The sequence below is a fragment of the Polistes fuscatus genome, unplaced genomic scaffold, assembly GCF_010416935.1.
Source record: "Polistes fuscatus isolate 324 unplaced genomic scaffold, CU_Pfus_HIC Scaffold16, whole genome shotgun sequence".
NCBI lineage: Eukaryota > Metazoa > Arthropoda > Insecta > Hymenoptera > Vespidae > Polistes > Polistes fuscatus.
Genome location: NW_025113064.1, coordinates 3105632 through 3126379, shown reverse-complemented (window position 1 = coordinate 3126379; position 20748 = coordinate 3105632). Strand labels below are relative to the sequence as shown.

The 20748-nt window shown below is 35.0% G+C and overlaps 4 protein-coding genes across 4 annotated transcripts; 2 read left to right on the top strand and 2 right to left on the bottom strand.

Moving 5' to 3' along the window:
• Positions 1-192: 192 nt before the first annotated feature.
• Positions 193-3504, bottom strand: LOC122514924 (syntaxin-5). Its single transcript, XM_043632070.1, has 5 exons — positions 2914-3504; positions 1437-1693; positions 1131-1325; positions 733-854; positions 193-633 (listed from the first exon to the last, which is right to left on the bottom strand). Exons 1-5 carry the CDS (start codon positions 3287-3289, stop codon positions 474-476), a joined length of 1110 nt encoding a protein of 369 aa, XP_043488005.1. The 5' UTR covers positions 3290-3504; the 3' UTR covers positions 193-473.
• A 1117-nt stretch (positions 3505-4621) lies between these two features.
• Positions 4622-5770, top strand: LOC122514936 (RNA-binding protein pno1-like). Its single transcript, XM_043632083.1, has 4 exons — positions 4622-4693; positions 4777-4854; positions 4964-5050; positions 5158-5770. Exons 2-4 carry the CDS (start codon positions 4798-4800, stop codon positions 5683-5685), a joined length of 672 nt encoding a protein of 223 aa, XP_043488018.1. The 5' UTR covers positions 4622-4693; positions 4777-4797; the 3' UTR covers positions 5686-5770.
• Positions 5771-8010: 2240 nt separating this feature from the next.
• LOC122514991 lies at positions 8011-10248 on the top strand. Its single transcript, XM_043632125.1, has 3 exons — positions 8011-8248; positions 8334-8484; positions 8685-10248. The coding sequence occupies exons 1-3, from the start codon at positions 8011-8013 to the stop codon at positions 10246-10248; spliced, it is 1953 nt and encodes a 650-aa protein (XP_043488060.1).
• A 122-nt stretch (positions 10249-10370) lies between these two features.
• LOC122514990 lies at positions 10371-17048 on the bottom strand. The gene is made up of 5 exons (XM_043632124.1): positions 15975-17048; positions 14256-15884; positions 10971-11053; positions 10507-10884; positions 10371-10377 (listed from the first exon to the last, which is right to left on the bottom strand). The coding sequence occupies exons 1-5, from the start codon at positions 17046-17048 to the stop codon at positions 10371-10373; spliced, it is 3171 nt and encodes a 1056-aa protein (XP_043488059.1).
• Positions 17049-20748: the final 3700 nt, after the last annotated feature.

Genomic DNA, 20748 nt, shown 5'->3' with positions numbered 1-20748 from the left:
TAAGCACAAGCAGCAACAAAAGATAATTATATATAATTATTTAAATTTACAAATATGAACACTTGTTTTCCACGTGAAGTTATTTTTTTTCTTTTTTTTTCTTTTCCTTTCCTCTTATAATCTTATATTTATTTTCCAATATCAGAAGTCCCTTTTTCTATTTTACAATTATAGTTAAAAACTAAGTATTTCTTTTGTTTTTTTTTGTTTTTTTTTTTTTAAAAAGATCATATAACTTTCAATGAATATTTAATCCTCGTATAACTAATAATTTAGTAAAAGTATTATCAAGGAATGCAATTGAATGTTATTATAGTTCTATGTTACACGTGTCTCATAAAAATGAGATTTTTGTTTGAATTATATTTGCTGTATCTCACAAGAACTGAATACAAATATTAAAATAGAATTGATAAATGAGAAAAATATATATATATATATATATATTTACTTGAACTATAGAAAGAATCATTTTATGCCAAAAATACTACGAAAAATATAAAGAAAAATATGAGGACAGCAAATATCTTAATCATCAACCATCTATTATTTGTCACCGATTGAAAATATTTTAATATTTCACCGTGCGCAGCTTCCACATTTAATTCTGTATATTCTATATTGCTATCTATTCTGTAATATAATTAATAAGATATTATTAATTATTGTAGAGCATGTCCCCATAGGAAGAATCCTAGAAAGAAGACGATTTAAAAAATCTGATTTTCTTACCTTTCTACCATTTCTTCCTGTTCTTTAACCATATGAGCCAATTGTTGAAAAATACCACCTAGTTCGACTATTGTCGATTCAATATTTTGCATAGTTTCTGCACGTGACTGAACATATGTGTCCTGAAAAAAAAGAAAAATTATTTTAATTATTTTAAAATTATTTAAGGAAATACGTATAGAGATTTCAAAAAATTAAATTTTTTTTTTTTTTTATAAATCGCTTGTAAAATTATTAAAAAATATAGTCATAAAATTTTAAGTCAAAAATCCAAGTCGTTAAAAAAATTCGTGAAAATCATAATGAAAACATCGTTTTACACGTATTTCCCCCCTTAAATTAATTATCGATACTACTTCTTATTTTTTTTTACTAATGATAAATAAGAAATATATTACCGTATCATCTTGTAGCATTTGTTGCATAGATAATTGACCCATTGCTGGTTCAAGATCTATAGCAACCGAAGAACTAGATTCTTGTTCTTGAAGTAATAAGGAACCTTGTTTTCCAGAAACTACGCTAGGAGGTAACATAGTAGATACAGATCCTTGTGAAAATTGTTGTCTTCTGGTTTGTTCTTCTTTCATATTCTATATGCGAATAATGTTAATTATGTATAAAAAAAGAATTCGTTTTCAATCGTATTATTTATATATAATTGTAAATAATATATTTTTATGTGAAATTAAACAAATGCATACTTCGGAACGAACTTCCAAGACACTTTTGAAATGATTAGACATATTTGCAAGTTTTGATTGTAGGGCCATCACTATAGATGAAGAATGAGAAGCGATATGATTCCCTTGAGACGAAGAGAAACTTTCTCTTTGCATTTTTCCCATATCTTGTAACTTTCCTATTTGGTGATTCAAACTTTTTAAATCTGTCTTTATTATGTTAGTTAATTCTTCGATTTCCATTTGTCTGTCGTTAAAGATTGATTTCTTTTTGGCCACTAAAAAAGAACAGTACATTGAATCGGTCTATTAAATTACTTTTACAAACATATACAACGAGTCACAAGAGTATTAGTACATCTGCTGTCAATTTAATCCCTAATTGTTCTACGATTGAAGTTCCAATGGTTCGTGTCAAAATAATCAATATTTTCTTGTAATACAATATTTCTAAATTTTTATACGCAAGAATATATTTTAGGATTATTAAATTTCTAATGCATTAAATATCATGCTGATACCTAAGAATAGGCCTAAATGAACTTAACATGAACTTAACTGGCACTTAATATGTTAAATTGATATAAATTTGATTACTAAAGTATTTTATTGTAACAAAAGTATAATTTTATATAAATGATAAGAAAATAGGTCTCACAAGAGTACGTCTAATTGTTTCAAAAGTATTTATGAAAATAATAAATGTATTTGTATTATATTTTATGTAGAAACAAATACTCTTGTAATATTAATTGTTTATTATTTAATACGTTAAGCATGGGGTCAGTTTATAGAAATTGACAGTAAACTTTTACGGCTTCTCTTGGTAGTCATTTTTTAATTCCCCATCTCTCTGATTATCTTTTATTTATATTCTTTTAGTTCAAATAGACTGTAAAACATAATTGTCATCGCAATGTGTATTATTTTCTGTTTATACTTTGTAATTGAACACCTTATTGTGTGATCGTTACTGTGTACTGCTTTTGAATAGAAATTAGACTCCAAAAATTTGACACCATGCTCAAAGCGTTAAGTAAAATTAGATTTCTCTAATAATAAAATGCTTCATAATCAAATTTATATCATTTTGAAAAGCTTATTTAAAATCTACAGTGCGTGTAGTAGTTACGAATACTCCTGCGACTCATCGTATATTCTTTTATACAAGTAATTAAATTCGTATAATGATTATTATTTCTAAAATGAAAAATTTTGTATGTATAAAGAAATATTTCATTGTCTTAAGAAGCCGATATAATTAAACATATGGATCAAATACCTGGAAAGTCAAATATCATAAGAATAAATGTAAGCATATATTAAATTATCATTACAATAAATATCAACGTGTAAATATCTAATATTGAAAAAAAAAAAGAAAAAAGAAACAAATTAATCTTACAGTACAAATTCTAAATTAAAGTATAAAACGTATGGTTAACAAGTAACAAAAAACAATATTCTTAATATACAAATTATCAATAAATTTTCTTACATAGAGCAAGTTTCTCCAATTTGGTGTAAGTGTTGGCAATGTTTTTTCCAATACTTTTAACCACCATCATAAAATTGGAATAATTTTGCATTTGTCTTGCCCTTCTTGGATTTTGCAGGTTAGTCGTTCTGACGACTGTTCTATCCTGCATTGTTCTTATAGTATTAATAAATTCATTAGTTCTGTCGCGAGCTGTCATTGTTATTTGTGGTGGTATATCACGTTGTCTCAAATGATTTTCTTCTAAACCACCGACATTACGAGTTTCATCGTAATACTGTTGTTTCTTTTCGTTACCTCGCCATTCACTGTTTGAGGTTGCAATCACTAAATCATTTTCTGACTCGTAACCAACGTGTCGTCTACGTGCGGGCATCGCATCCTCAAATGTTTTACGTATTCCTAGTTTGAGATTTTCTTTATTACAATAATGCCTATCTCAAATTTGTAATATTATTTTACTTATAATTCCTAATATACACGTACACATGACAGTTTAATTATTAAATTCACTTTATCCCATATCATAATCATTATGATCAAATGTCATACGTTCACTATTTCTCTCTCTCTCTCTCTCTCTCACTCTCTTTTTCTTATTAATAAAAAAAGAAGCATCTGCACACGTGGTCTTACAATTACCAACCTCTGATAAATTCAAAAGAATTGTTACTAACTTCAAATAATCAAGAAATGTACTCGACAATAGAAATATATATGTGTTTGGAAAAAATAGTTAAAGTATTTGATACATTCATTCAATTTTGTTTTGTTTTGTTAATAAGAGAGAGTTAAATGTATAAGAAAAATATTTGTAAACGCGAATGATATTGCAACGTTTGAAAATTGTCCAAGTTGGCGCCTCTTATGGACTCGCGAATATTTTAAAAATATCTTAAAAATCAATAGAATTTTGTGATTGATTATTTTAAATTTGATTAAATATTTAATTAAATTATTATTATTAATTATTATTATAATAATATGTAATGACTTATATCTAACAGACAGAAAATAACTGTCTAAATAACTTAAAATTGGGGTTTGGACCAATCAGTTCGATGGAAACAATTCCTACAACACTCTGATAGGTTGTCGCGCAATCGAAATCAATTTTCATTTCTGCGCGGGAATTGTGCTTTTCTGTATGAATACGTAGTACGTATTTTGTTAATTACTTAAACATTTGTTTAACACGTTCACTGCTGCATGTATTTTACGGGATTTGTCCATGGCGCCAACGTGAATTTTTTAATATTTACAGCAGATAAGGTAGGTTGTTTATACTTTCTGTGTTGAATAAGTCCTTTATCACTACGAAAATTAATCTTTAAATCTACATCAATTAAATTTATTCCATATTATAAGTAATTATTGTTCCAATAGTTTTGTAATATTTGAATAAATTTATATTATAGTGTATGTACACTATTTGCTTTTTCAAACTGGGGTAAGAGAAAGTTTCTCTTATTGGCTGACTACTTGCTTACTGAAGAGACATCATTGGCTAGGATATTCATACTAGATTCAAAAGTATATCGATATTTATTGCTTTAGAATAATTGAAAACAAAGTTAGTTATTTAATATTTAAATCATTTTGTTAATTTGACGAAAATGAATAATAAATATGTAATTATTAAAAATTTACGAACATTGAATATAATTTTATTCTCCTGACGAGAATCCATCAATCAGCGTCAACATTTGATTGACGGTGGGTATAATACATGGTGACCGCTTATCAATCATAGAAACACGTGGATTATTGGAATATTGTGGTAGATTTCTTATTCTGATGTTCAATTAAATATCACGGTTAAAGTATTTCGATATTAACTTATAATTTAAATTTGGCCTACAGAAAAAAGATACATATTTTAAAATGACGAATACTACTGAGAAAGGAAAGAAACGGCAAGCCGACGATAATGCTATGGAGGTACGTAATGGAGGTTATGTTCTCTTTCGTCTTTGTTATTTTCCATGTATTTATTATATTGATCTCGCTTATTATTTGAAAATGAATTTATTAAAATATTATGTAATAGGTCGAAGTAGTAAATGGCATTGAAGGAAAGGTTAAATCTAGATCGCCTGCTAAAAAAGTCAAAAGAGTATATGGTGAATTTCGAAAGGTACATTTTGGAGTGTTTATGTATTATAATATATTTATTATAATTGTTTTTGTAATTAATTACATATTAGATAGGTGCAAAATTAATAATTGATTGATGTTTTGTAGATACCTGTACCTGCACATAGGTATACTCCTCTCAAGGAAAATTGGATGAAGATTTTTACTCCTATTGTAGAACATTTACAATTACAAGTACGTTTCAATTTGAGAACAAGGAACGTAGAAATTCGTACTGCTCCTGAAACTACTGCTATTTCTAATCTTCAAAAAGGCGCAGATTTTGTTAAAGCATTTATATGTGGTTTCGAAGTAGAAGATGCTCTAGCTTTATTACGTTTAGATGATTTGTTTGTCGAGACTTTTGAAATTCAAGATGTAAAACCGTTAAAAAGTGATCATTTATCTAGAGCTATAGGAAGGTTAGCAGGGAAAGGAGGCAGAACAAAATTCACAATTGAAAATGTTACAAAAACAAGAATCGTTTTAGCCGATAGCAAGATTCATATACTTGGATCTTTCCAAAATATACAATTAGCTCGTAGGGCTATTTGTAATTTAATATTAGGAAGTCCACCGTCCAAAGTGTATGGTCATTTAAGAAATATTGCTAGTAGAGTATCAGAACGATTGTAATATAGTATAAGAAATTGTATAAAATGGTTTTCTATTTTGCATATATATGTAAATATATAGGATTAAGTCTGTTTTATAATATTGATATTTATTATTGAAAATTTAATTCTAATGTAAGTGACAATTTTTAAAAAATATATAACTCGAAATAATTTAATAAATAAAATACTCAATTTAAAGAAGTATTTGGTATTTATATTTTCGGGGCACTTTGTTTATAACTAATTTATCATCATAATTCAACGTAGCAAATATCCAAGGATTAACAGAGGACCATTCAATTGTATAAATACTATTCTCGTGTGTTTCGTATCTCTCAACAATACCGTCTTTTAATCTATAATATTTATTTAATTGTATAATAACATTATACAACACCATAAAAGTTTTCCTTTTAAATATTATTTAAAACGTTAACTAAAGCGTGTATTTTAAATGATTTGAAGAGAAACCTTCAGCAGATTTGTCTGATCAAATGACTGATTATAGATGAAGATTGTATTTTATCAAGCAATTACGTACAAAAAAAATGTCACAAGTCATGTATATGTTCTTAAATTATTTTTGCATGTTCTATATGGCATTAATTTCTTCAAACCATTATAAAAAATATGGTATTATACAAAAAATTTATCACTATCGGTATTTATTCTAATTATGTTTTTTTACAATTGGTCGCGTCGCTGGTCACCGGTGGTCGCTAAAGCAGCAACGTGTTAATTGATTAAATAACAATTTGAAAGATCTTAAGAAAAGAGAATGATTTTGAAGAATTGGAATATTTCGAGAATAATAATTAATAATAAAGGTTAAAGGATGAAAATAATTGTTAATTAATCGATAGAAGTCTCTATTATTGTCTAAAACCTCGGAATATATGTTCGGAGCACCGTCCTCTTCGAAATTCCCATTCAGACTGCGCCTTTGTCCCCTATGTAAATTACTTTTATTGAAAGTTGTTTATATGACTTTCCGAACGTTACTCATGTGTAAAAAGAGAATAATCCACCTAAACAATAAAATTGAAGATTATAACTCATTTTAGTATTCTTTTAATTTTTATGTAATTGTTTTAATTTTATGTAATTGTTTAAATTAATGTATATTTGTTGTAACGTTTCTGTGCTGTAGTGACTTCGGAGGGAGAGATTTTCATCGAAAAAAATAGAATAGATAGAAAAACTTATAAAAAAAATAATTCCCCCACGAAGAATCGAACGTTAAATACCCAGCAAGAGAAGCGAAGACGTTTCTACTTACGCTAACGCACCACTTGATAATAGTTCAATTTATTTCGTACTATTCTTAAGACTACGAAGATGAATCAGAATGCATTACTGTTTTCTTATAACATAATAAAAATGAATTAAAATTATGTATAGACAAAAAATAAATTCCACGTTTTTAGAATATCCTTTCATATATATCTTGAATTAATTTTATGTGTGGATATAAAATTCTTCTTTTTCAAATATGTATTTAATTTGATAAGCTAATAAATTTTTACGAGACAAAAAGTCAGTAATTTAAAATTTTATAAAATACATAATTTAATAGGAAAAATATTTAAATTTTAAATTTCGTCTTAAAGAGAATACGTATTCAATTTGATATACAAATAAATTTTTGTGAGGCAAAGAATTTATATCAATTAATTATTCTAATTAATTTTATGGCGAGACACAAAATTAATTCATTATTTTTACTCTCAACTAAATAATAATAGTTTCTGTTAAAATGAATTTTTTTTTTTTTTATTCAAGGTTCATTATTTTTGACAATAAATAAAGAAACGGCGTGTCATAAGCATCAAGATTCGATTTAAAAATGCCGCGCTTATACGCCGATATATATAGATATACAAAACGCTCGACGCACGATGGCCAAAACGAAAAATTCTCGCTACCGAAAGAAAAAATAGAAAGAGAGAAATATCGGTTTTCTTTCTCACTCGCACTCCTATACAAAACGCTCGAAGCTCGATGGCCAAGACGTAAAATCCTTGCTACCGAAAGAAAAAATATAAAAAGAGAAATATCAGAACGCTCAACAATCGATGGCCAAGGACAATAATACTCGCTATCGCCTAAACAAATAGAAAAGGGAAATATCGGTTTCTTCTCTCACTCGCACTTGCATTTAAGGCCGAGAGCCCCGAAGATTGTCGAAGATCCTTCGTTTGTGTATTAGTGCACACTCGTCAGTGGACTACTCGACCGCGATACACGTGAGAAATGGGAAACATCACTCACATCCTCAGATGAATTCCCATCACTTAGTAAGCTCACTGAGTTTCTCTTGGCTCGGGCTTGTACGTTAGAAAATATGGAGGAGAACGCGACCCACACAACAGCTCAGCTCAACGCTGCGAAGACAACGGTGCCCAGGCGCGTCGTTGCCCATCAGGCGTCTCAACAGTCCCGAGCCAACTCACCAAAGCCGGCCACTCAGACGTCTCAACAGGCAGCTCAGTCAACTCAGCCGCGCTCAACGTATCCATGTGATTGTTGTGGACAGGATCACTACATCGTGATGTGTCCGAAGTGGCGCGACTATTCAATCAGTCAGCGGTTAAGGGTGGTGAAAGAACGAAGTCTGTGCTGGAATTACCTAGGCAGGCACAATGTGAGAAATTGTCACATCCACAGGCATTGCAGGAACTGCAATGGCTTGCATCACACCATGTTCCATAGTGCCGATATCTCCAGCCTCTTCAGCACACCTTCAGACCGCACTCAGACAGCTCCAGGGGATCAGGCGACAGCTGGTCCATCAGGCAGGAATTTCCAGCGGACTCCGGTGATAGCTGACGTCAAGCCCTCAACCACATGAAGATCAAGTCGGATCGTCGATATTTCCGATCCCACAGCAACGTGACCACTCACGCAGCATAGTCATCCCACGTTGCTGGCAATCGCAACAGCCACAGTCTTCTCACCCACCTCGTCATCTCAGGTATGCGTGCTCATTGATCCCGGGTCAGAAATCTCATTCATCAGCGAAGGTCTCACCAGACAACTGCATCTTGAGCGGCGACACTCAACGCTGGACGTCTATGGAGTTGGAGGCAAAAGGACATCTCAGACCAGCGGTGTGGTCACCATCGACCTTCACTCCAGATACAGACCACTCTCGGTGAGAATAACGGCTCATGTGCTAAAGACGGTCACCGGCATCCTGCCGTCTGGCGAGATATCTCAGGAGCCTGAATGGCCTCATTTGAGAGGCTTAAACCTCGCTGACCCAGAGTTTCTCACTCCAAGAGCAGAAGACGTGATCATTGGGGCCGACTTTTACGGACAACTCATCAGGCCTAACATTATTCGGCATTCATCTAGAGACCCCATTGCTCAACTGTCCATCTTCGGGTGGCTAGTCATCGGCCCAACTCGTGCACCGGTCACGCTGGCAAGGAAGATTCATCATGGCATCTCACAACCGACGAACTCCTGCTTGCAAAACCTACTCACCAAGTTTTGGATTCAAGAGGAGGTTCCAACGGCAACTAACGTTCAACTCACACCTGAAGAGCTGGAGTGTGAACACCACTTCAAGACGACTAATGCGAGAGACCTGACAGGGCGTTACATCGTCAGAATACCTCTCAACTCTTCTCCGAAGCTCTTGGGCGACTCTCAACACACGGCTCACGCCTGTCTACAACGAACACTCACACGGTTTCGCAGAGATCATCAGTACCAGCAACGGTACACGCAGTTCATGAGAGAGTACGAGGAGTCTGGTCACATGACCAAACTCGACGACAACTCAACAGTCAGAAGACCACACTACTATCTGCCGCATCACGGAGTTCTCAAGCCAGACAGCTCAACCACTAAGCTCCGAGTGGTCTTCAACGGCTCAAGCACAACCTCCACGGGCTACTCTCTCAATGATCTCATGCACGCTGGTCCAAATTTGATGCTCAACCTCTTCGACCTGCTCATCTGGATACGCCGCCGTAAGTATCTGTTCGCCACGAACATCACGAAGATGTATCGACAGATCAAGATACACTCTGACGATTGGGATCTCCAACGAATATTGTGGGTAGACGAGCAGCTCAAGAAATCTCACTTCCAACTCACCACGGTTACATATGGAACCAAGTCAGCTCCGTTCTTGGCAGTAAGAACGCTGCTTCAACTAGTGGCAGATGAAGGTTCAAGTTACCCACTCGCAGTGGAACCAATCACTCACGGTCGATACGTCGATGATATTTTCGGAGGAGCAGACTCAGTGGGAGAGCTGATTCAGACTGCTCATCAACTCATACGTCTGTGCCACGCGGGCGGCTTCCCACTGGCTAAGTGGCATTCCACATCTAGCCAGCTATTGGCAGAGCTCCCTTCTGAAAGTGGCAAGGACTCAGACATCTCATTTGACGGTTGCGCCGGCCTTTTCGACAGCCGTTACCCGTCAGCCATTATAGTTGAAATTCTAAAACGGTTACGACGTGATCTTCAAGAACTCTCTGTTACTTACTCGCAATCTCGTTCCATTTCTCAGACCACTCAAGTGATTAATATAATCACTTTTCGTCTACTTGCGGGATTAATATAATCCAAATTAGCTTTAAATCGCCTCACGTACGGCAACATTAGTCGACTACCTATTTGTAACGGAATTATTTAAAATTCAAATCTGCAATTGTAAAGTGCTCGGCGTTCATCTCATTTTTTATTTTATTTCCTAAACAAACAGTAATCTTTAGAAAATGGTATTAAATTATAAAAAAAAAAATACTTATAAAAAATCATAAGAAAAAATTGGTGATTAAAATTTTATAAATTTTCGAATAATTTTTTCTTATCCTTATACCATTCTCTGTATACTAATGTTTCCACAACGGGGCAATGTACAGGTTGGGTTGATTTAGCAGATGTATGGAGATAACAATTTCTGAATTTGCTATCATCATATATTTTAATTAGGTCTTCATATTTAGGACAATCAAAGTCTTCTAAGTTGAAACCGGTTATTGATGCCTGAATTAACAAATCTCTTTCGATATGTCCTCCTTTATATGCTATTAAAAGCTTCGACCCATGTCTTTGGCGAAATTTATTTAATTCTAGGTGCACATGATTCTTTTCGTATTTTTCGGGACAGAAGTCCCGGAATGGTATACCATGGACTTTGTTTGTTACGTAACACGCCGTTCTTCGGTCGCTCTCACATAATGTCGAAAACTTTTTTCTCAAAAAGAAATCGTATTTATGAATACGATTTCCTATATTCACTTCAACAATACATATCTCTTTATAAATATATTGTTTATTTACGACAAAGCTATCAAAGTCCATAATGTGGGTAATTTCATTGAACTGATCCACATCTTCCTTTCTTCAATTTTTACAATGAAATACTAAAACCCGAAAGCAAAAAACCATGTTAACAAAATTGCTTAAAATAAATTCCAAGTATTTCTCTTATTAAAACTTATATACGTGACTTTCTTACATTTGCGCTTTAAATCTGTTTTTATTTAAAAACTATATTTTAAAAATCAATGCAAACGATAACTAAACAAGATTTTTATGAATCAAGCGGAAATTATTTACACGTCTTTTCCATGAACTTTCAACTTTCTATATGAACATACTTAGTTCAAATTAAAAATTCCTTCAAACAACTATTCTCGCCGCGACACACCCAGGAGAGTAAACTATAAATCCGCCGTTTTAACATATTGAGAGGAGAAAATTTTGTGTAAAAGTTAAAAGAATAGATAAATCATCCCTTTAAGTTTAAAAGATATAAAATGAATAATTTTTTAAATAAAATTCATCAAAATCGAATAAAATTCTCCTTTCTAAATATATATCTTTCCTCAATTCTGACAGTATCAAAAAATAAATAGAAAAAAAATTTAAAAGATACATTAGGTATTAGATAGAAAAGGAAAAGTACAGTGTATGACGTACCGTAAAAGAAAAATGTTAGAGTTTCCCACTTAAATTTCACACGCCAGAAATAAATTGTATATGAAGAAAGGAACAAAATATTCGTCTTGTCTTTTCGTCGTTTAATTCCAAACGAATCGCCAAAACAACTGAATCGACACCAAGCAAAACGCAAAACGTCCAAATCCTTTGAACAAAAAAAAACATAAAATTAAAACAAATTACAAATAAATTTAATGCATAATTATCTCGTTTATCAGGGCTTTTAAAAGTGTATTCACAATGAAATAGTAAATCTCGTATTTTAGTTACAATCGATTTTCGGCTATGATCGATTCCGATCGTACATATTGCTTATCTGTAAAGTTTGTCTCAGGTATCGACATTATTTGAACGTCATGATTTTTTAAAAAAGATTCCGTTGCATTAAATCATTGGCGTTCCAAAAGGCAGAAATGAAGAGTAATGTCTTCATTAACTTTCTAGTTAGTTTGTTTTATAATTAGCAGTATGTGGGCCGCTGCAAAAGAGTTAAGATGATACAATCTCTATGGATTTCTTGCATTCTTACAGTAAGCAACTGATCTTAAATGCAAAAGGTACAGTATGTATGCATATAAGCGATTAGTTTCATTTCTCTTAAATTTATTTTTCACTGTTTCCTAACTTTTATTCTTTTATTCTTTAATTCGTTTTCTTTGCTTTTGTTTGATACCCGCCTTTTACTGAAATTGTCCATTTTATAATAAATGTTAAAATATACACACAAGACACACTAATTATTCTTCGTAAAATAAGTTTTGTAAAATCGTTCGAAATAAAATGACTTCGCTTAACGTCCTCAACTAACTTACGACGACAAAAACATTAGCCCCTCTAAACCGAAACTTCTGAATAAAAAAGGAAAGACTCGCCAAGTATTAAAAGAAAAAGGGTTAAATTTGACCACACGTACCGTCAAGGATGTATGGATGAACAAACATTTGTATTGTAGTAAATGAGGATCTGGACAAATACTTCCAAGGAAGCTTGACGATTGTTCCAAACAATGAAATAACGAAATGTTTTAATAGGACTAACGATTGAAAGATGTTATTGTACGTGAGGATTTTTCAAACAGCAGGAGTCTTTAACTGAAAATCTCATTGTTCGAAAAACGTGTCATCAAGGTTTCCTTTTTTCACTTTTATGCTTAAAAAGAAGTATTTCTTTTATCTGAGCTTTGTCCAAAGAACAAATCCTAGACTTTCACCACTGTCTTCGGACAATTCAGGAGTTAGGAAACAAAAAAATTTTATTTTAAAAGAAAAAGAAGAATGAAGATTTCTGTCCAACATTCCAGACCAACAAAGATATATTCAGACAAAAAAGAACAAAAAATTGTCGGCGAGTTTTGTCATCTATGCTATTTCAAATCAATGGGAATTTTTTTTTGGAGATATACTTAAGAATGTGATAGAATAACAGAGAGAAAAAAGGCATGTACAGTGGTTCTTAAAATATTCGAAAAAAATTTAATTTTGGAACAGGCAAGGGAATATAGCGATAATGCAATTTATTGTTTATTAATACTAGTATTTGTTACATAGTATACTTATTTACTACAATACTTCATACGAGATGTATGGATATTTATTGCATACATTTTCCAGCCGATCTTTTGTTTTCCTTAAATATTCGGTAAATTATATAATTAAATTATTATTTGCTATTTCCTACTTATTCTACGGATTTCGGAAAATATTTTCATATTCCTTGTTTATAAGAAATACGTTAATGAACAAGAATTTCTAAAATCTATGTTTAAAATTGATTGATGTACGAATAACTTTCTACTCCCACAGTATACGATTTCAAAAGAAAGTTCAAAGAAAAATTAGAAAAGTCATTAAGGAAATATTAAATGTTCAGAGTGAGTCACTAACTATTGCAACGTCAATAATATGGAAAGTATGATAGTAATAGAAATCTTTTTGAAGTAAAAGTAGCATGGGAATACGGGGGCTGTTATCTGACGTGAGTTTTTTCTTGCTAAGTGGAGTCGCTTTCGAGATTTAAATTTCATCTTTGTTTTTTTAAAATAAATACTATGATTTAATACTTGTTTTCAAATATCATCTATCGAGGCCAATCAAATGATGTTTAATATTAAGATCTTCCAAGTTAAACAAAGATCACTTGAGGCTTAAAAGGTAAAATGAATTTACAGTTACAGAGGATGTTCAAAGTAATCATCATTGGTATCAATGCAGTGCTAGAAACTTTTTATCCCGTATTGAGTAATATTTCTAATTATTTTGGCACTTGTCGTATCACTTTCTCTAACAATTATCTCACTCATATCTTCAGACGTAGTTAACTTTGCCTAATCTGTTCGGTAGTTACGATTTCTTGTGATTAACATTTTGATCGACGTTGCTCAGTCGAAAAACAAAGCTTAAAGTAGAAGGAATAAATCTCTAATAATAGCGAACACAGGACAGCAAATATAGTTTGAAAAGTGTAAATAAAAGTCTCCGCTCTTTGGAAGTTGATTTCATAACCCTATTAAATAATTCCGTTACAAATAGGTAGTCGACTAATGTTGCCGTACGTGAGGCGATTTAAAGCTAATTTGGATTATATTAATCCCGCAAGTAGACGAAAAGTGATTATATTAATCACTTGAGTGGTCTGAGAAATGGAACGAGATTGCGAGTAAGTAACAGAGAGTTCTTGAAGATCACGTCGTAACCGTTTTAGAATTTCAACTATAATGGCTGACGGGTAACGGCTGTCGAAAAGGCCGGCGCAACCGTCAAATGAGATGTCTGAGTCCTTGCCACTTTCAGAAGGGAGCTCTGCCAATAGCTGGCTAGATGTGGAATGCCACTTAGCCAGTGGGAAGCCGCCCGCGTGGCACAGACGTATGAGTTGATGAGCAGTCTGAATCAGCTCTCCCACTGAGTCTGCTCCTCCGAAAATATCATCGACGTATCGACCGTGAGTGATTGGTTCCACTGCGAGTGGGTAACTTGAACCTTCATCTGCCACTAGTTGAAGCAGCGTTCTTACTGCCAAGAACGGAGCTGACTTGGTTCCATATGTAACCGTGGTGAGTTGGAAGTGAGATTTCTTGAGCTGCTCGTCTACCCACAATATTCGTTGGAGATCCCAATCGTCAGAGTGTATCTTGATCTGTCGATACATCTTCGTGATGTTCGTGGCGAACAGATACTTACGGCGGCGTATCCAGATGAGCAGGTCGAAGAGGTTGAGCATCAAATTTGGACCAGCGTGCATGAGATCATTGAGAGAGTAGCCCGTGGAGGTTGTGCTTGAGCCGTTGAAGACCACTCGGAGCTTAGTGGTTGAGCTGTCTGGCTTGAGAACTCCGTGATGCGGCAGATAGTAGTGTGGTCTTCTGACTGTTGAGTTGTCGTCGAGTTTGGTCATGTGACCAGACTCCTCGTACTCTCTCATGAACTGCGTGTACCGTTGCTGGTACTGATGATCTCTGCGAAACCGTGTGAGTGTTCGTTGTAGACAGGCGTGAGCCGTGTGTTGAGAGTCGCCCAAGAGCTTCGGAGAAGAGTTGAGAGGTATTCTGACGATGTAACGCCCTGTCAGGTCTCTCGCATTAGTCGTCTTGAAGTGGTGTTCACACTCCAGCTCTTCAGGTGTGAGTTGAACGTTAGTTGCCGTTGGAACCTCCTCTTGAATCCAAAACTTGGTGAGTAGGTTTTGCAAGCAGGAGTTCGTCGGTTGTGAGATGCCATGATGAATCTTCCTTGCCAGCGTGACCGGTGCACGAGTTGGGCCGATGACTAGCCACCCGAAGATGGACAGTTGAGCAATGGGGTCTCTAGATGAATGCCGAATAATGTTAGGCCTGATGAGTTGTCCGTAAAAGTCGGCCCCAATGATCACGTCTTCTGCTCTTGGAGTGAGAAACTCTGGGTCAGCGAGGTTTAAGCCTCTCAAATGAGGCCATTCAGGCTCCTGAGATATCTCGCCAGACGGCAGGATGCCGGTGACCGTCTTTAGCACATGAGCCGTTATTCTCACCGAGAGTGGTCTGTATCTGGAGTGAAGGTCGATGGTGACCACACCGCTGGTCTGAGATGTCCTTTTGCCTCCAACTCCATAGACGTCCAGCGTTGAGTGTCGCCGCTCAAGATGCAGTTGTCTGGTGAGACCTTCGCTGATGAATGAGATTTCTGACCCGGGATCAATGAGCACGCATACCTGAGATGACGAGGTGGGTGAGAAGACTGTGGCTGTTGCGATTGCCAGCAACGTGGGATGACTATGCTGCGTGAGTGGTCACGTTGCTGTGGGATCGGAAATATCGACGATCCGACTTGATCTTCATGTGGTTGAGGGCTTGACGTCAGCTATCACCGGAGTCCGCTGGAAATTCCTGCCTGATGGACCAGCTGTCGCCTGATCCCCTGGAGCTGTCTGAGTGCGGTCTGAAGGTGTGCTGAAGAGGCTGGAGATATCGGCACTATGGAACATGGTGTGATGCAAGCCATTGCAGTTCCTGCAATGCCTGTGGATGTGACAATTTCTCACATTGTGCCTGCCTAGGTAATTCCAGCACAGACTTCGTTCTTTCACCACCCTTAACCGCTGACTGATTGAATAGTCGCGCCACTTCGGACACATCACGATGTAGTGATCCTGTCCACAACAATCACATGGATACGTTGAGCGCGGCTGAGTTGACTGAGCTGCCTGTTGAGACGTCTGAGTGGCCGGCTTTGGTGAGTTGGCTCGGGACTGTTGAGACGCCTGATGGGCAACGACGCGCCTGGGCACCGTTGTCTTCGCAGCGTTGAGCTGAGCTGTTGTGTGGGTCGCGTTCTCCTCCATATTTTCTAACGTACAAGCCCGAGCCAAGAGAAACTCAGTGAGCTTACTAAGTGATGGGAATTCATCTGAGGATGTGAGTGATGTTTCCCATTTCTCACGTGTATCGCGGTCGAGTAGTCCACTGACGAGCGTCACCATGAGACACTCATTGGTGTTGGCATGCTTGAGCGCCTGAGTTGTCTCATTTATGATGTTAAGCAGCTTGGTTAGTGAGCTGGACTGGCGCTTCTGCATTGGCTTGAGGTTGAGTAGTCTTTCCAAATGCGATTTGATAATAAGCCGCTTGTTTTCAAATCGGTTGTTGAGCATTGACCACGCTGCGGCGTATGATGAGTGATCTGGCCTAAGGTTTATAATGAGCTCAGAAGCGTCACCCTGCATTGCGGCCTTGAGGTATTGAAATTTCTCAAGGTCACTCAGATCTGTGCGATTTCCGATGACTGAGACGAACATGGCCTTGAAGTCTGGCCATTTTCTGATATCTCCGCTGAAGCTGGGCACAGTCAACTCTGGTAGACGTGAGCGGGTTCGAGTTCCAACTGCTGTTGCAGCGGCTGGCTGAGTAGACTGCGTGAGCTGATCCATGAGCCTTCCTAACATGCGTTTAACTTTGATCACCAACTTGATTTCCGTGAGATGGACCTTTGTGTTGAAGTAAGCATGGTTCAAGTGAGCTGGGGGCCAGTGAGTAACCAATCACGTGTGCTCTGTTCGGAAGGCCTGGTGCATTTCTTCGAGTTGGTCCAGCATCATGGTCACTTCAGACACCGACATGTCAGCTGCTGGATCGGTGGCTTGGCTGAGCAGGTCCTCCATTGATTCGACGAGCTCATTTTGAGCCTGAACACGTAGTACTAGCTCACTGCTGAGCTTTGACGGCGACTGATTTCGAGTCACCGCCCATTGATTTGATGAGACACTGAGCAGATCTGTCGCTTGATTCTGCGACCCTGAGAGAGACGGTATTGAATCAACTGACCCCTTGGGGGTTGCATCTTGGTCGCGCATGACAGGCATGATCAAAGATAGGATGAGCAAGTACGACAATTTCTGTATGAGCGGTCTAACAGGCAGGCAATGCCAAATAGTACACACGTACCACACGCTTGGGAGAGAGTGACAGACGGCACTATACCTCGCGGCGCACGAACGCGAGAGAGAGTGAGTGAGATGGCACTAGCCGCGCAGCGCACGAACGCGAGCGAGCAAGAGAGATGACACCAGCCAAGGTATGAACGAACGCGAAAAGCGAGAAAAACTGCACTACACGCACTTCACACTGCTTCGTATAATTGGCAATTGTAAGAATGCCCGAACGGCTCGAAGGACCAAATGTTTAGGAAATAAAATAAAAAATGAGATGAACGCCGAGCACTTTACAATTGCAGATTTGAATTTTAAATAATTCCGTTACAAATAGGTAGTCGACTAATGTTGCCATACGTGAAGCGATTTAAAGCTAATTAGGATTATATTAATCCCGCGAGTAGACGAAAAGTGATTATATTAATCACTTGAGTGGTCTGAGAAACGGAACGAGATCGCGAGTAAGTTCTTGAAGATCACGTCGTAACCGTTTTAGAATTTCAACTATAATGGCTGCCGGGTAACGGCTGCCGAAAAGGCCGGCGTTACGGCTAGGCGTCAAAAAAGTCGCTCGGGAACGAAGCGTGTTCCTCGTGCGGCAACTGTAGGTTGGCGCCGTTCCTTGGGAATGCTTATTCCCAAACACTGTTTCCACAAAGAGACAAGTTATAACTATGTCTGTTTTCGACGCAATGTGTATCTATGTAAAAATATGACGATCTCATCATTCCTTTAAAATAAATTATTATTTTATTTGTATTCTTATTAATTTAATATTGTATATAGCGACGGAGAACCTTTCTTTAAACCATCTCCGTACGTAAGACTGCCAACTTTCTCTTATCTAATTTTAAGTTAAGTCTGTAGATCAAATTTGTTTTCTGCAAAGCTATTCTGCCGTCCATATGTACATACCGAATTTAAATAAACATTGAAACTTTATAAAGATTCCAATCAAAAATACTGCGAAACTTTTTCAATACCGCCTTTTTTATAAATATGATGTAAATATGCTATGTAAATTCGTAGAGATGTCAGAATTTCTACAATAAAATAAGTAATTACGTTCTTCAGTATGCGTTATTACTTTTGCTTAGCTAAACATACAGACCTTCTAAGAAAAAATTTGATGAAAAATAATGATTTCACCATTAACCATTAAATTAGGTTGTTTATTTGTTTAGTTTGTTTTTCAATTAGTATTTCCAATTTATTAAGATTTTTAGAAATTCCTGAACTATTATTTTTGTTTTCATTGTAGGTAGAAAGCGGTCTAGGAATTTATCCTTTTTTTGCTTCTGCATAGAACATAGATGGATTGATGTGATGCTGTCTGCTATTCACTGAGTTTGTCTGTATGTTTGATGGAATTTTCCGACTTTCCCTGAATCTGGGTGCCGGAAACGTTCGTTTGATCAGCTTCTGAAACTTAGGGCACTTTTTGTAGTTAGCAGCATGGGGGCCGCTACAAAAGAGTTAAGTTGATACAATGTCTATGGATTTCCTACATTCTTGCAGCTTACGACTAATCTTAAATGCAAAAGGTACATATGTATGCATATAAGTAATTAGATTAATTTCTTCTAAATTTATTTTTCACTTCTTCCTAATTTTTATACTTTTATTATTTTATTCGTTTTGTTTGCTTTTGTTTGATACCTGCCTTTTACTGAAAATGTCCATTTTATAAGAAAATGTTAAAATATACACACAAGACACACTAATTATACTCCGTAAAATAAGTTTTTTAAAATCTGTTAATATTTTTTGTAAAATCATTGAAAATAAAATGACTTTGCTTAATGTCCTCAACTGACATACGACGATAATAACATTAACCCCTCTAAACTGAAACTTCTGAATACAGGAGGGAAAGCTCTCCAAGTACTAAAAGGGGAGGGGTTAAGTTTGAGCACACCTACCAGCAAGGATAAATGGAAGAAAAAACATCTGTATAGTAGTAAAAGAAGATCTGGACAAATAATGTCAAGGAAGCTTGACGATTTACGACGCAATAGAATAACGGTATTTTTTAATAGGACTAGCGATGGAAAGGTGCTATTGTACGTGAGGATTTTTCACACTGCAGTCATCTTTAACTGAAAATCTCTTTGTTCGATAAACATGAAATCAAGCCATTTATAGTGGCAGGTTCAAATTTAAGTATTTATTTATATTTATTTTTTTCCAGCTGAGATCATTTGTTTTCTTTAATTATTCTGTTAATTATATATGTAAACTATTAATTGCTATTTGCTATTTATTCTACCGATTTCGGAAAATATTTTCATATTCCTTGTTTACAAGAAATATGTTAATGAACAAGAATTTCTTAAATCTATGATTAAAATTGATTGATGTACGAATAACTTTCTACTCTCACGGTATACGATTTCAAAAGAAAGTTAAAAGAAAAATTGGAAAAGTCATTAAAGAAATATTAAATATTCAGAGTGAGTCACTAACTATTGCTTATCTGTAAAGTTTGTCTCAGGTATCGACATTATTTGAACGTCATGATTTTTTAAAGAAGATTCCGTTGCATTAGGTCATTGGCGTTCTAAAAGACAATAATGAAGGGTCATGTCTTCATTTACTTTGTAGTTAGTTTGCTTTGTAGTTAGCAGTATATGGGCCGCTACAAAAGAGTTTGATTTAAAGAAGTGTTAATATTGCAGAAATTCATAATTCCACGCTAAATAATTTGTAAGATAGGGAGATGAGAAATGAAATAAAGACAAATATATACATAATGAATATATAGCTTTTAATAAAAATAAAAGTTACAATAAAGTTTACAATTAATACGAATAACAAAAAATTGATACTTTAAATGCAAACCCTTAATACATTTACTGAGGTGTACTTGAAATACAGACATTTAAGAGTTTCGTCAAACTTTTCTGGATATATCTTTCTAGGTTTTCCCTTCAACTAGAATTTAAATTTTTCTTGTTAATAGCCTTGGTAATAGTGTGGGTCATTTTCTGTTGAATAGTAACTGATTTTACAAAACTTATTTTACACGCTTATGTATATATGTATTACAATATAATTAGTCTCTTGTATTTATTTTAACATCTATTATAAAATGGAAAATTTCAGCAACAGGTCTGTATTAAACAAAAGAAAACAAAAAGTAAGAAAATAAAAGAAAAAAATGAAAAAATAGTGAAAAATTTATTTTAAAGAAATTATCTATTTACTTATATAA